General features: G+C 36.0%; 2 protein-coding genes across 5 annotated transcripts; one reads left to right on the forward strand and one right to left on the reverse strand.

Moving 5' to 3' along the window:
- The first annotated feature begins 1,459 nt into the window (after positions 1-1,459).
- On the forward strand, positions 1,460-8,354 carry LOC131105574 (zymogen granule membrane protein 16-like). Of its 4 annotated transcripts, none has more exons than XM_058053832.1 (6): positions 1,460-1,735; positions 6,138-6,213; positions 6,284-6,410; positions 6,516-6,615; positions 6,736-6,828; positions 6,896-8,354. In XM_058053832.1, exons 2-6 carry the CDS (start codon positions 6,162-6,164, stop codon positions 7,043-7,045), a joined length of 522 nt encoding a protein of 173 aa, XP_057909815.1. In that variant the 5' UTR covers positions 1,460-1,735; positions 6,138-6,161; the 3' UTR covers positions 7,046-8,354. The 4 variants fall into 4 exon arrangements, with proteins under 4 accessions (XP_057909815.1, XP_057909813.1, XP_057909812.1 ...); XM_058053830.1 differs by having other exon boundaries at positions 1,461-1,735; positions 6,115-6,213; XM_058053829.1 differs by lacking the exon at positions 1,460-1,735 and adding an exon at positions 4,578-5,259 and having other exon boundaries at positions 6,115-6,213.
- LOC131105575 (MARVEL domain-containing protein 1-like) lies at positions 7,676-11,742 on the reverse strand. The gene is made up of 4 exons (XM_058053833.1): positions 11,614-11,742; positions 9,911-10,084; positions 9,721-9,840; positions 7,676-8,624 (listed from the first exon to the last, which is right to left on the reverse strand). Exons 1-4 carry the CDS (start codon positions 11,740-11,742, stop codon positions 8,538-8,540), a joined length of 510 nt encoding a protein of 169 aa, XP_057909816.1. The 3' UTR covers positions 7,676-8,537.
- Between the last annotated feature and the right edge of the window lie 242 nt (positions 11,743-11,984).

Genomic DNA, 11,984 nt, shown 5'->3' on the forward strand with positions numbered 1-11,984 from the left:
TGCAAACTAAATCTTCTTCTCCATATTATGAAACAGGGTCAGGCTAAAGAATTGGGTTTCCTTCCTTCCTCGCTGAAGTGCAACTTTGCAGATTTTCCTCTGCAAACTTCTGTTTCATAACACTCATCGGCGATATTATAACTAATTGGATAATCGGATTTAGTGAATTATTCTGCTCCATGGCGGTGCTGCTTTCACTTTCAGCTACTGGCCGCAATGTCATGACAACATGCAAACGCCACACAGAGCGGGGATTCAAACCCAGACAGTCAGGAGATCAGGAAGATGGTGCGGTCTAAGATTGGGTGTAAAACCCAATCAATACTGGGTAAGGTGGTAACCTACCTGGGTCGTTGAGATGTCAACTTCCCTCCTTTTCATCAAATCATTTGTCATCTTGCTAATTCCGTATAGACAAATAAAATGGAAAGAAAAGACGGAACTATATGGAATAGGTTGCAAAACATGCAGCACCATAAGTTGCATTAATAGTAGGAAGTATTTATTTATTATCAGGGAGCTTTAGAATAACAATGAGACGTCTTTTTTCTTATTGGAGAAGTGTTGGTCTTGCTTAAAAATGCACGTATTTAGTTGTATTCAATGTTTCTCACAGGAATACTATATTTTCACATATGTGGCTTTCATGGCTCTCATTGCCAAAAAGGCTCCCATAGGCACTTACTCAGCGAAACAGTTTTTTTTTTTATGGATGGAGTGATGCTTATGTAACTCATAAAAGTGGAGTGTCGGATTTCTCCTATAGAGGAGAAGATCTGTGTCTGTGTAAAAATGTGTCTTGAGAAGAAGTGTAGATTTTCTATTCCCTTCCTATCACTGAGAATATACTTGGAATAATTATTTAATAATAAAAACATGATATCTAAAATTGAAGAAGCCAAACCAGATGTAATCAAGTAAACCCGCTGCTACTTTTTCAAGCGACATCAATGTCCATCCTGTTCTGGGATGGAGGTTATGGAAAAATACTGGCTTCTCAAAGCAATGGGAGTACTTCCTCCTTATACTGACACCCAGCGGTCAAAGAAAGAAGTGCAGACTAATTGAACACGGGCAGTATCAGCAATATTATAGAGCAGGGGTGCTCATTAAGTCGATCGCGAGCTACCGGTCGATCGCGGAGGTGGTACTGGTCGATCACTGGTCGATCGCTGGTCGATCGCGGCGTGACATTAAAAAAATATCATCCCAGCATCAATGCCGTCACTTGATTGATATACAGGGCAGCCATTCAGATGACAACTGAATGTTGCCCTTCGGGCGACCAATCAAATCAAACAACGTCTCTAAGTGCAGCAGAACTTACGATGTCAGCCTATCATCCATCCCCGTTACTTGATTGACATACAGGACAACCAGTCAGATGACAACTGAATTTTGACCTTTAGGTCACCGCTCATGCGTAAACAACGATGCAAAGTGCTAAGCTAGTCGGCGAATTGCGAGATTTTAAAGCCCTCGCTAAAGTTTATGGTCACTAAAATGAGTGAAGGAGCTGGACCAAGTAAAAAGGCAAAAACTGGACCAAGTAAAAAGGCAAAAAACATATCACTTCCATACGGATATGGAATATTATACGGATATTATGATACGGATATTATCCATGACTGATAAACATTTGGAAGTGTGCTTGAAGCTGGCTATCAGAAGCTACTGTCCGGACTATGCATCCCTGGCTGGTTCAATTCAGTGCAAGTCATCAAAGTAAACTCAGGTAATTACAAAAAAATTCAATAGTTAATTATGTGTGTTTTGCAATATTGGCTCATTTGGTTATGTAAGGTACATCAACATACATTGTACGTACAAATAATCCTCAATACATTTGAAAATAAATAGATGTTTTGCATTTTTGTAGTGGGTAGATCATTTTGACTCCGTCATTTTAAAAGTAGCTCGCATGCTGAAAAAGTGTGAGCACCCCTGTTATAGAGTATATTTCTTTGCTGAAGCAACAAAATGATGAGCCTGTTTGGAGTATGTGCGTTGTTATGTTTCTCATTTTATAACATTAATATTAAGAGGTAATAAATCTATAATAAGTCATCCAAAAGTTAGTAGTTGACAGAAACACTGAGTGACGACAGATAATGTAATACTTTTAGTAGCCCTATCATATAACAAATAAGTAGTAAGTAAACATAGCATTGTTATAGCATTAGCATATATAGCATAGCATTACTTTGAAATAAATAAATACCATTAGGACCCCTGTGTCGTATGTGGCTACTCAATAAAAAAAAAACTCATTTGACTCACATAAGGAAGTGCAACTTATCTCGAGTCTAGTTACACAGCATCGATGCAATGACTTCCTGTTCAGTGAATAGGAAGCTTCAAAATAAAGGCATCGCAGTATTACATTGTAATACATTGTAATTGTATTGGGTTCCTTTTTATTAACAACAATCTGTAATAATTTTAATATACGTATATATTTATATACATATATACATTTTAATAAAAAGAAAATGGTGACGACTCGGAAAAGGAAAGGCAAAACCCAAATCATAGATGAAGCACAATTCCTAGACGTTCACCTTGTGGCTAGTTACACAGCATCGATGCAATGACTTCCTGTTCAGTGAATAGGAAGCTTCAAAATAAAGGCATCGCAGTATTACATTGTAATACATTGTAATTGTATTGGGTTCCTTTTTATTAACAACAATCTGTAATAATTTTAATATACGTATATATTTATATACATATATACATTTTAATAAAAAGAAAATGGTGACGACTCGGAAAAGGAAAGACAAAACCCAAATCATAGATGAAGCCCAATTCCTAGACGTTGACCTTATGGCTAGTTACACAGCATCGATGCAATGACTTCCGGTTCAGTGAAAAAAAGGCTTCAAAATAAAGGCATCGCAGTATTACATTGTAATTGTATTGGGTTCCTTTTTATTAGCAACAATCTGTAAAAACTTTAATATACATATATATTTATATAGATATATACATTTTAATAAAAAGAAGATTCTGACGACTCGGGAGAGGAAAGGCAAAACCAAAATCATTGATGAAGTCCAATTCCTAAAAGTTGACCTCGTGGCTAAGCACCCCCCCCCCCCCCCCCCCCCCCCCCATCTTTGAGTCCTAGTGACGGCCTTGCTCAACCTGTTTAGTGTCACAGGAAGTTGGAGTCTGTCCAGCCGCCTTTCTGTCACAGGGAACATATACAGTCGACAGATGAGGGAATCAATCAAGGCCACGTATGAAAGTCAGCCGTACCAAAACACTATCAGGCAATTTGATTTCCACATTTTATTTGTTAGAAATAAGCCAACTTTTGTTTATAGATATTGTTGTTATTACAGTATGTACTGTATTGTAATGAAATCTGGGAATGATTATATATCTATACAATACATATATTCTTACATATAGCCAGGAGTGGGTGCCATTTGGGTGTAATAATGCAATAATTCTCATGCTGCTTCCGGTTTAAAATGATAAAACACTGACATCTAGAGTCGATTCCTGTGACGAACATTGAAGTACGTGAGTATATACAGTAGTTATTGTAAACATTAACACAATTTCCAACATGCAGCTTCTTCTAGCCTGGAAAAAATGATAACGTGTGATGATGTTTGGGGATGGACTACAATTTCACACTTTGAGGACTTTATGGTGGAAACCATACTGATTGACATGACTTATCCATACTAACTTATACATAACTTATGCATAGGTATACTGTATATGTGAGTGTGAGGAGGTGTGAGTGGTTTGTATATATGTGCCAACCAGTTCAGGGTGTGCCCCATTCCAGCTTATTTCAGTTTCTTTTTTTTTAACCATTTATTTGGGTAATTTAGTTGACTTTTATTTCCATATTTCCTGTCTGTTTTGCAGCAACTCCTCTTCTATTTTTGCATAGTCCAAGAGCCAGTGCACCTTAAAAGACTTTTTATTAACTGTAGTGTGGTGAGCCAATAGCAACCAATAGCAATACATTAAGCTGCAAAATAGTGGCGTGTACTACGTAACATGGAACCAATAAAATCTCGTTATTGGCTGGACCGGGTTCTTCTTACTGCTTTTTGTCACAAAATGTCTCGTTGAGAAGATCTTGCAAACTGTGTGGAGAGACCAATTGATCAATTCCATAATTTAGGTTTTGGTGCAAAGAGAGGCTCTTAAAAATATGAGATTAAACTAAACGAGACGTAAGAAGAAAAGCAGGGAAGATCAGGAAGGAGAGAAAAAATATTTGTTGCGAGCCGGACAAGAAGATGAGGGCATTGGAATAGCCCAACCAGCACCAGTACCAACATCCAATCATTTCACAATCTTCCAGATGAAGTTCATAGCCAAGATGACTCCTACACAAAATTAATGCTGCGATCAAATCTTGCCATTAGGCAAAATATTAATTTTATTACATTTTGTTTCTACAATACTGCATAGGTTTCAGTTTTTCAATCAATTAGCACAGATTGGATTTGTATTATTATTATTATTATTACTTATTTGTTCTGTGATTTGTTGTCTTTTTTTTATGTATACTCTGACGCCTACATTGCATACATTTTACTATGACATTTTCGGAAAATTCAAGCAGGAAGTTTGCAAGCTTTAATAATTCCATGTGGGTGTCTGGAATGATGTACTATGCACACCAGCAAGGTTATTCCAGTAGAACCAGCTAAAACAGCTTGGCGTCTGAAGACCTCTGCGACAGCAAAAGTTTCCAGTGTGTACCAACAGTACATTCTAATAAATACTTTTATCCGGGTTCAATATTAATATGACTTAATATGACTCTAAATTAATCTGAATTCAATAATGTAGTAATTATAATGACTAAAAACAAAAACAATATCGGTTGACTGCTAAGTCCAAACTTGATCAACCGGATCTTTGAAACCTTTTTGACAATTAGCGTGCATGACTTAATGAGGTACTAAATAGGTGGCTCGGGATGTTTCAAATTCAATAAATACTGTATGACGATGAATGGATGTATTCTTGTATATCCTGTATCTCCTCGTCCACTTTTGTGGTTTTATCGTGTTCTCATAACAAGGCAGGTTTTGGCCAAATGATATCAGGTATGCTACCATTCAGCTGTCAAAGCAGCCAAAATGGAATGTTAGGGTTATTCTGTACGTGTGGGACTGCTTGTTTGAGTGACACGAGGGGAGGGAATTCCAGATTCATAAGGGACACTATTGCTTCACCTTGCTCACACAAGTCGACAACTTGACTTCGCGCAAGTCACAGGTGAGCCCGATGCATTATATGTACATAATATAGGACAGTATCTATGTATTTCTGTAAGGTATCATACTGTTGCTTAAAGCTACTTGAGTTTCTTATTCTTTTGATTTACTGTATTATGTTTGTATAATATAAATATAAATATTTACATATTATTATGATTATGATTATGATGATTATGATTATTTTATTTTATTTATTATATATATAATATATTCTGTTTTACTAAGGTGATGTACAGTATCTATGTATTTCTGTAAGGTATCATACTGTTGCTTAAAGCTACTTGAGTTTCTTATTCTTTTGATTTACAGTATTTATTATGTTTGTATAATATAAATATAAATATTTATATACTATATATTATACTATTATTATTAATATTATTATTATTATTATTATTATTATTATTATTATTATTATTATTATTATCATTATCATTATCATTATCATCATCATCATCATCATTATTTATTTATTTATTTATTTAGTATTTATTTATTTAGTATTTATTTATTTAGTATTTATTTATTTATTTAATATATATATATATATATATAATATATTCTGTTTTACTAAGGTGATGTACAGTATCTATGTATTTCTGTAAGGTATCATACTGTTGCTTAAAGCTACTTGAGTTACTTATTCTTTTGATTTACAGTATTTACTGGGTTTGTATAATATAAATATAAGTATTTATTTTATTTTATTTTATTTTATTTTATTTTATTTTATTTTATTTTATTTTATTTTATTTTATTTTATTTTATTATTTATATAATTAGTTTAGTTTAGTTTAGTTTAGTTTTTTAATTTTATTTTAAATATATATATAATATATTCTGTTTTACTAAGGTGATGTTTGATGACCATTCCAGAGCTGACCAACTCCAACCACCGCCATGTTTTCGTACCTGCTCCTCAGCATGCTCTGTGCAACTTCACTGACACAACGTAAGAACCAGCAACTTATTTAACAAACCAAGCCGCAGCGCTCTAACAGCGGGGTTGTTTGGCCCTGCAGCTGTCCAGGACTATTACTCTTTTTCGCCAACGGTTGGAAGTGGTAGTGGAACTTCTTTCATGACAGAAGGAGTCGGTAAAATCACGGCAGTTCGCGTCTGGGAGCAAAGTGGCAGTTACATCACCGGGTCAGTGTCTCGTCAGTATTTCAGTTCCGAAAAATTGTCTGGAAATTCATGTGTTAACCATCCAGATCAGTGTATTAAAGTGTCTTTTTTTGTGTTTTGGTGCAGAATTCAGTTTCGCTATGACCATATTTGGACTAATTTAGTTGGCCGAATTGTTGGCCAGCCCCAGGAAATGATGCTGCACGGTGGAGAAAAAATTGTACAGGTTTGAGACTCACTTCACGGAAGTGAATATTTCTAGTACAAACATGTATGTTGAAACTAAAGACTTGTGTTCTACTTGCATGTCTTGAAGACAACATACATACTACCTTCAATATTACAGGTATCTGGGAAGTACTACACCTCCAACTACATCTATCAGCTGATATTCGTGACCAGCACAGGACGCTCGTTGATTAGTGGCCAGCCATCACAGGTGATGACCATCACCGCGCACTTTTACATACTGTAGCCTCATGCTAACTTTTGATGCTATGTTACAGACCTCTTTTAACTTTTACCCCATTTACCCGGAGGCTGAGCTCCGACTCGTGAGCGGCCGTAGCAACGGGTTTGGCATCACAGCGCTGGGAGCTCACTGGGGATTGTTAAGTCTCAGCGACGCCAACGTGAACAAAAGCATGCCGGCTTGATCATCAAGTCATGATGGATGAGATGTGGACCTATTCAACGTGGATATAATATTACAATCCTGTGTTTACTGTTCAATGAATGAGTAATTATGAAATTTTGATTGAAATTGTAAACTGTAAATTCCAACTTTAATTTTGAACCCTGCGGTTCATACAGTCGTGCAGCTAATTTCTGGCTAAATTCTAATCTTGTGACTAATCTTCTTTTCTTCAGAACTACATTTAATTATTTAAATATTGTAGCGCTTTCTTTGGCGCAAGCTATCAGTGCACTCACAATGAGTTTGTCAACCCACGGTGTGTACATGCATATGTATACATACGTATGTAAACACTGACTCAAGATGTCGTCTTAAAAACAACACTAAATTCATCGCACAGCAGCTTAACAGGGATTATACCACTTTAAATTGGGGGGAAAACAACTCTTTGTTGCGACTCAGTTTTCCCATAATGTATTGCGGCTGAGCAAGGCGTTCATTGGGGTGCTGAAATGACGTCAGCTCCCCACTCTGGTGGACTCCTCTCCGGCTCAAGATGCCATCTTAAAAACAACACTAAATTCATCGCACAGCAGCTTAACAAGGTTTATACCACTTTAAATTGGGGGGGAACAACTTTTTGTTGCAACTCAGTTTTCCCATAATGTATTGCGGCTGAGCAAGGCGTTCATTGGGGAGCTGAAATGACGTCAGCTCCCCACCCTGGTGGACTCCTCTCCGGCTCAAGATGCCATCTTAAAAACAACACTAAATTCATCGCACAGCAGCTTAACAAGGTTTATACCACATTAAATTGGGGGGAAAACAACTCTTTGTTGCAACTCAGTTTTCCCATAATGTATTGCGGCTGAGCAAGGCGTTCATTGGGGTGCTGAAATGACGTCAGCTCCCCACTCTGGTGGACTCCTGTCTGGCTCAAGATGCCATCTTAAAAACAACACTAAATTCATCGCACAGCAGCTTAACAAGGTTTATACCACTTTAAATTGAGGGGAAAACAACTCTTTGTTGCAACTCAGTTTTCCCATAATGTATTACGGCTGAGCAAGGCGTTCATTGGGGTGCTGAAATGACGTCAGCACCCCACCCTGGTGGACTCCTCTCTGGCTCCCTCTGGTGGACAGAGACATAACTACATTTTCTTTGCTGCTTGTCCTCCAATGAATGTGTTGCTCAAATGCAATATATTATAGGAAAACATTTATTTGTATTTAATGTTTGTATATTTCTCAGGTTAAATTGCTGTGTCCACAACAAAGATGATTTATTTCAACAATTAAGGGTGAATAAACTGCATCTTTGAGCAACTTAAAGACATCATCATTCCATATAATTTGTTTTTCACGTTGGTTTCCTACACGTCAGAAGTTTGTTGATGGCAGCCATCTCTCATATGTGGCGGAGTTGAACCGGTTTGACAGGAATTAGCATTGACCTCTGTCACTGGAAGCTAGCATTCCATGAAAAGGAATTCCAAACAAAACATGAGACTACTGCTCTTCTTTGGTGGCTTTCCAGGCACGGTAGCTGACGTAGGTGCTGCCTCCGTAACACACTGCGGTCACCACGGCGAAACACTGTGAAAAGTCGAGAAAAAGGAGAAATTATATGAAGAAAATTGATTACATGAAGATACTGTATTATTATTATTATCACACTGGTTCTTCTAATAAGGTATTTCTATAATATCGTTCAGTGATTCCCAAAGTGTGGGCCGCGGCCCACTGATGGGCCATGGTGGTACTGCAGGTGGGCCATGAGAGGTCATTAAAAATATGATTCATTTTTGCAAATATTATTTTTTAAAATTATTTTTATTGTAAAATATTTATTGCAGCATTAAAAAACTATTTATAGGCCTAAGTAATAACCTATTGAGTGTTATTGACCTGTCACAATATTTTAGGAACCTTATACAGTTTATAATTAGAACGTAGCTCTCTGGTCATCATGCTAGAATGCAGTTATGAATGCAGTTATGAAAAGTATGAGAATTAATTAGATTAAAAGTTTGGGCTTCCTTTATCCCCCTGCTTTCATTTCAATCCTGAATCTTAATAATAATAATAACAATAATAATAACAATAATAATAATAATAATAATAATAATAATAATAATAATAATAATAATAATAATAATAATAATAATAATAATAATAATAACAAACAAACAAAACAAAACAAAACAAAACAAAACAAAACAAAACAAAACAAAACAAAACAAAACAAAACAAAACAAAACAAAACAAAACAAAACAAAACAAATTATATAAATAATAAAATAAAATAAAATAAAATAAAATAAAATAAAATAAAATAAAATAAAATAAAATAAAATAAAATTAAATTAAATTAAATTAAATTAAATTAAATTAAATTAAATTAAATTAAATTAAATTAAAAGTTTTCAGGTGGGCCCTGAGTTGGAACCCTTGATATAGTTATTTTGCTTTTGTACATCTCTTCCTTCTGGAATTTGTGTCTTTGGTTATAGATAGTAAGTATATAATATAACAACTCTCTATCCATACAGAGAAGGCATATTTTAAATGTATTGAAATCATCTTATGCATTTCGGTAATGAAAATACAGTCACCCAAATGGCTTTTTGGGAATACCCTAATCCATGCTTCTAGTATGCAATGTGTGGGGATACAAATGAATAGATCTCACAGCTGATGCGGCCCAGCAGTTGTAGTTGTGTCTCCCGGCGACGGTCGTCTTCAGTGAGAGGACTTCCACCACTGCTATCAGCAGATAGAGAACCGTATCACCGCTGTTAAAACACAATGACTATAAAAAACGCACACGTATTATTACATCAGATACTGATACTCTCCTTTAATTTGAATTTATATATTACCAGCGTAGTCCACGGTACTTTGGGTGTCCTCCTTTGGGCTCCAGTGAGGTTCATTATAAAAAGGCAAAGAGTGATAACCCAGCAAAAGATGGCAAGAAACAGAACCCAGCAGAGGGCAGACAGATTAAAATAATCCGTGCCTGCTAACAGAATCCACACCATCATGCCGCATACCTGCAGGAGAGCAGATGACAGGACATGATTTATACATGTTGATGTTATGTTTGGTGGACTTAACGCTAAATCTGGACTCATTACAGGACTTGCATTGTCCCAGTATACATGCATGGTTGACGTCTACCTCCGCCATTCTTTGAGTTTTCGTCAGGTTGCAGCTAAGGAAACAAAACACCGTCCTGAAACAAACCTGCCCTTCCTGTTTCAGTCAAGCGTCCTCCTGAAAGTTTCATATTACTGCCCAAAAATACTTCTCGTCTTTGACGTATACATAAGTAAAAGTCCCTATTAGTCACTTTGGTTATGTATTATGGATCATAAACTTCTGGTATTAGTATGGAATCTAACGTTTCTGGCTTGTAAGTGGCCGCCTGCCAGATTATGTTTTCAGACTTTTTTCCTCAGCTGATTTCGGAAGGAAACAAAAAGACAATAAGGGGAAGGGGGGGGGGTGTTTTTGATGAACATCTGATTTGCTTTTCTCATTTAAGATTTTTTTTTTCCCCCCCTTTATTTGGGCAAATATGTGAATCATTACAGTGCATTTCTTACATCAATCAAAATATAACTTTACATTATTTACATTTGTATTCAACTATCTGATCACAAGCCCAAAAGGAGTAGGCTGAAGCAAAAGCTTATAAATGCCTACCCCTTTTTGCAGGATATAATCATGTTCATGCCACTGTCTTGTTTCCCCTGTTATTATTTTCATTGTAATATTATTATTATTATTATTATCATTATTATCATTATTGTTATAATCTTTATCATTATTACCATCATTATAATCATCATTAATATTACCATTTCCATCATTATAGTTAAAAATTTTGTGATTTTTTATTTTTAATTATTTAATTTTACAGACTTCATTGCTTCTTGTAGAGTGTAGAGATTTCATCTGTTATTTTTCTGAAATCTGCAGTCTTTGTGTGTCAATTTATTAGCCCACTTTTTTTGTGACATTTACTTATTTTCTGTATTGCATGTGTCTAATCTTATGCATTAAAAAACAAGAACTTGAGACTGTGTCTGGACAGGTGACCAACCCAAACATCAGTTTCTTCTTGTTAAACCCTACCTGAGGTTTTTAGACGTGTTTATTAGTTTGTGTGTGTCTAGTCTTGTGCATTAGGAAGCAAGGTTTTAGGTCTGTGCTCAAACCAATTTTTGAAGCAATGATGTCTTGCTGTCCATTATTACTATTTTTTGTAAAGTAATAATTAATAATAATTATTGATAATAATAATGATAATCCCTACCTCTATATTTATGCATGTTAGCCTGGGTACCTCTAACAATTTATAGTTACAAAGGTATTAAGGTAATATTCTTACATTTATTTCAGCTTCTACGATAACCTCTTCAGGGACATGAAGGTTTGTCGCTGGGCTGCCGTCCACTGATTTCGTAAAACTTCCATGTCCAATAAGTACTCCGAAATTCTATTTGGTTGATTAAAAATCAGTCCAGATGTATATTATCAAAAGTACACAGTAAAAACGAGAATATTTCTTACTTACTATCTGGCCAATGAGTAGCCTCCCCTGAGCAGTTGATGTGAAACGCTGGTCGTAGGCCAAAGTGGAGGGTGAAATGCATTCTGGTCGAGCCTGAGGTCGGCGGTCCAATCCCACGGCGCTTCTCTCCATGATGCACTGATGCAGATCGTCTGTGTTGCTCTTAGTGAGACCGTCGCTGAGGAAGTTAAATTCCGGTCCCGAAATCAAACAAGGACACCCCCCAATCTGATAAACACTCTGCTGGCCAGACGAGATACAATTTTGACGGACATTTTATGAAGACTCGTGTGTGTCTTGGTGAATATGGAATAGTCCATCACTGAGCTGCATCACACACAGATGTTGGAGAACGTATCTTCAGAAGCAATTTT

The sequence above is a fragment of the Doryrhamphus excisus genome, chromosome 17 (assembly GCF_030265055.1).
Source record: "Doryrhamphus excisus isolate RoL2022-K1 chromosome 17, RoL_Dexc_1.0, whole genome shotgun sequence".
Taxonomy (NCBI): domain Eukaryota; kingdom Metazoa; phylum Chordata; class Actinopteri; order Syngnathiformes; family Syngnathidae; genus Doryrhamphus; species Doryrhamphus excisus.

Coding starts and splice junctions, on each gene's coding strand:
- LOC131105574 (XM_058053832.1), top strand. CDS start 6,162: ATGTTTTCGTACCTGCTCCTCAGCATGCTCTGTGCAACTTCACTGACA. Junction 6,214..6,283: donor TGCAACTTCACTGACACAAC/GTAAGAACCAGC, acceptor TTGGCCCTGCAG/CTGTCCAGGACTATTACTCT. Junction 6,829..6,895: donor TTAGTGGCCAGCCATCACAG/GTGATGACCATC, acceptor GCTATGTTACAG/ACCTCTTTTAACTTTTACCC.
- LOC131105575 (XM_058053833.1), bottom strand. CDS start 11,742: ATGGAGAGAAGCGCCGTGGGATTGGACCGCCGACCTCAGGCTCGACCA. Junction 9,841..9,910: donor AAGTACCGTGGACTACGCTG/GTAATATATAAA, acceptor CGTTTTTTATAG/TCATTGTGTTTTAACAGCGG. Junction 8,625..9,720: donor ACTGCTGGGCCGCATCAGCT/GTGAGATCTATT, acceptor GACTTTTCACAG/TGTTTCGCCGTGGTGACCGC.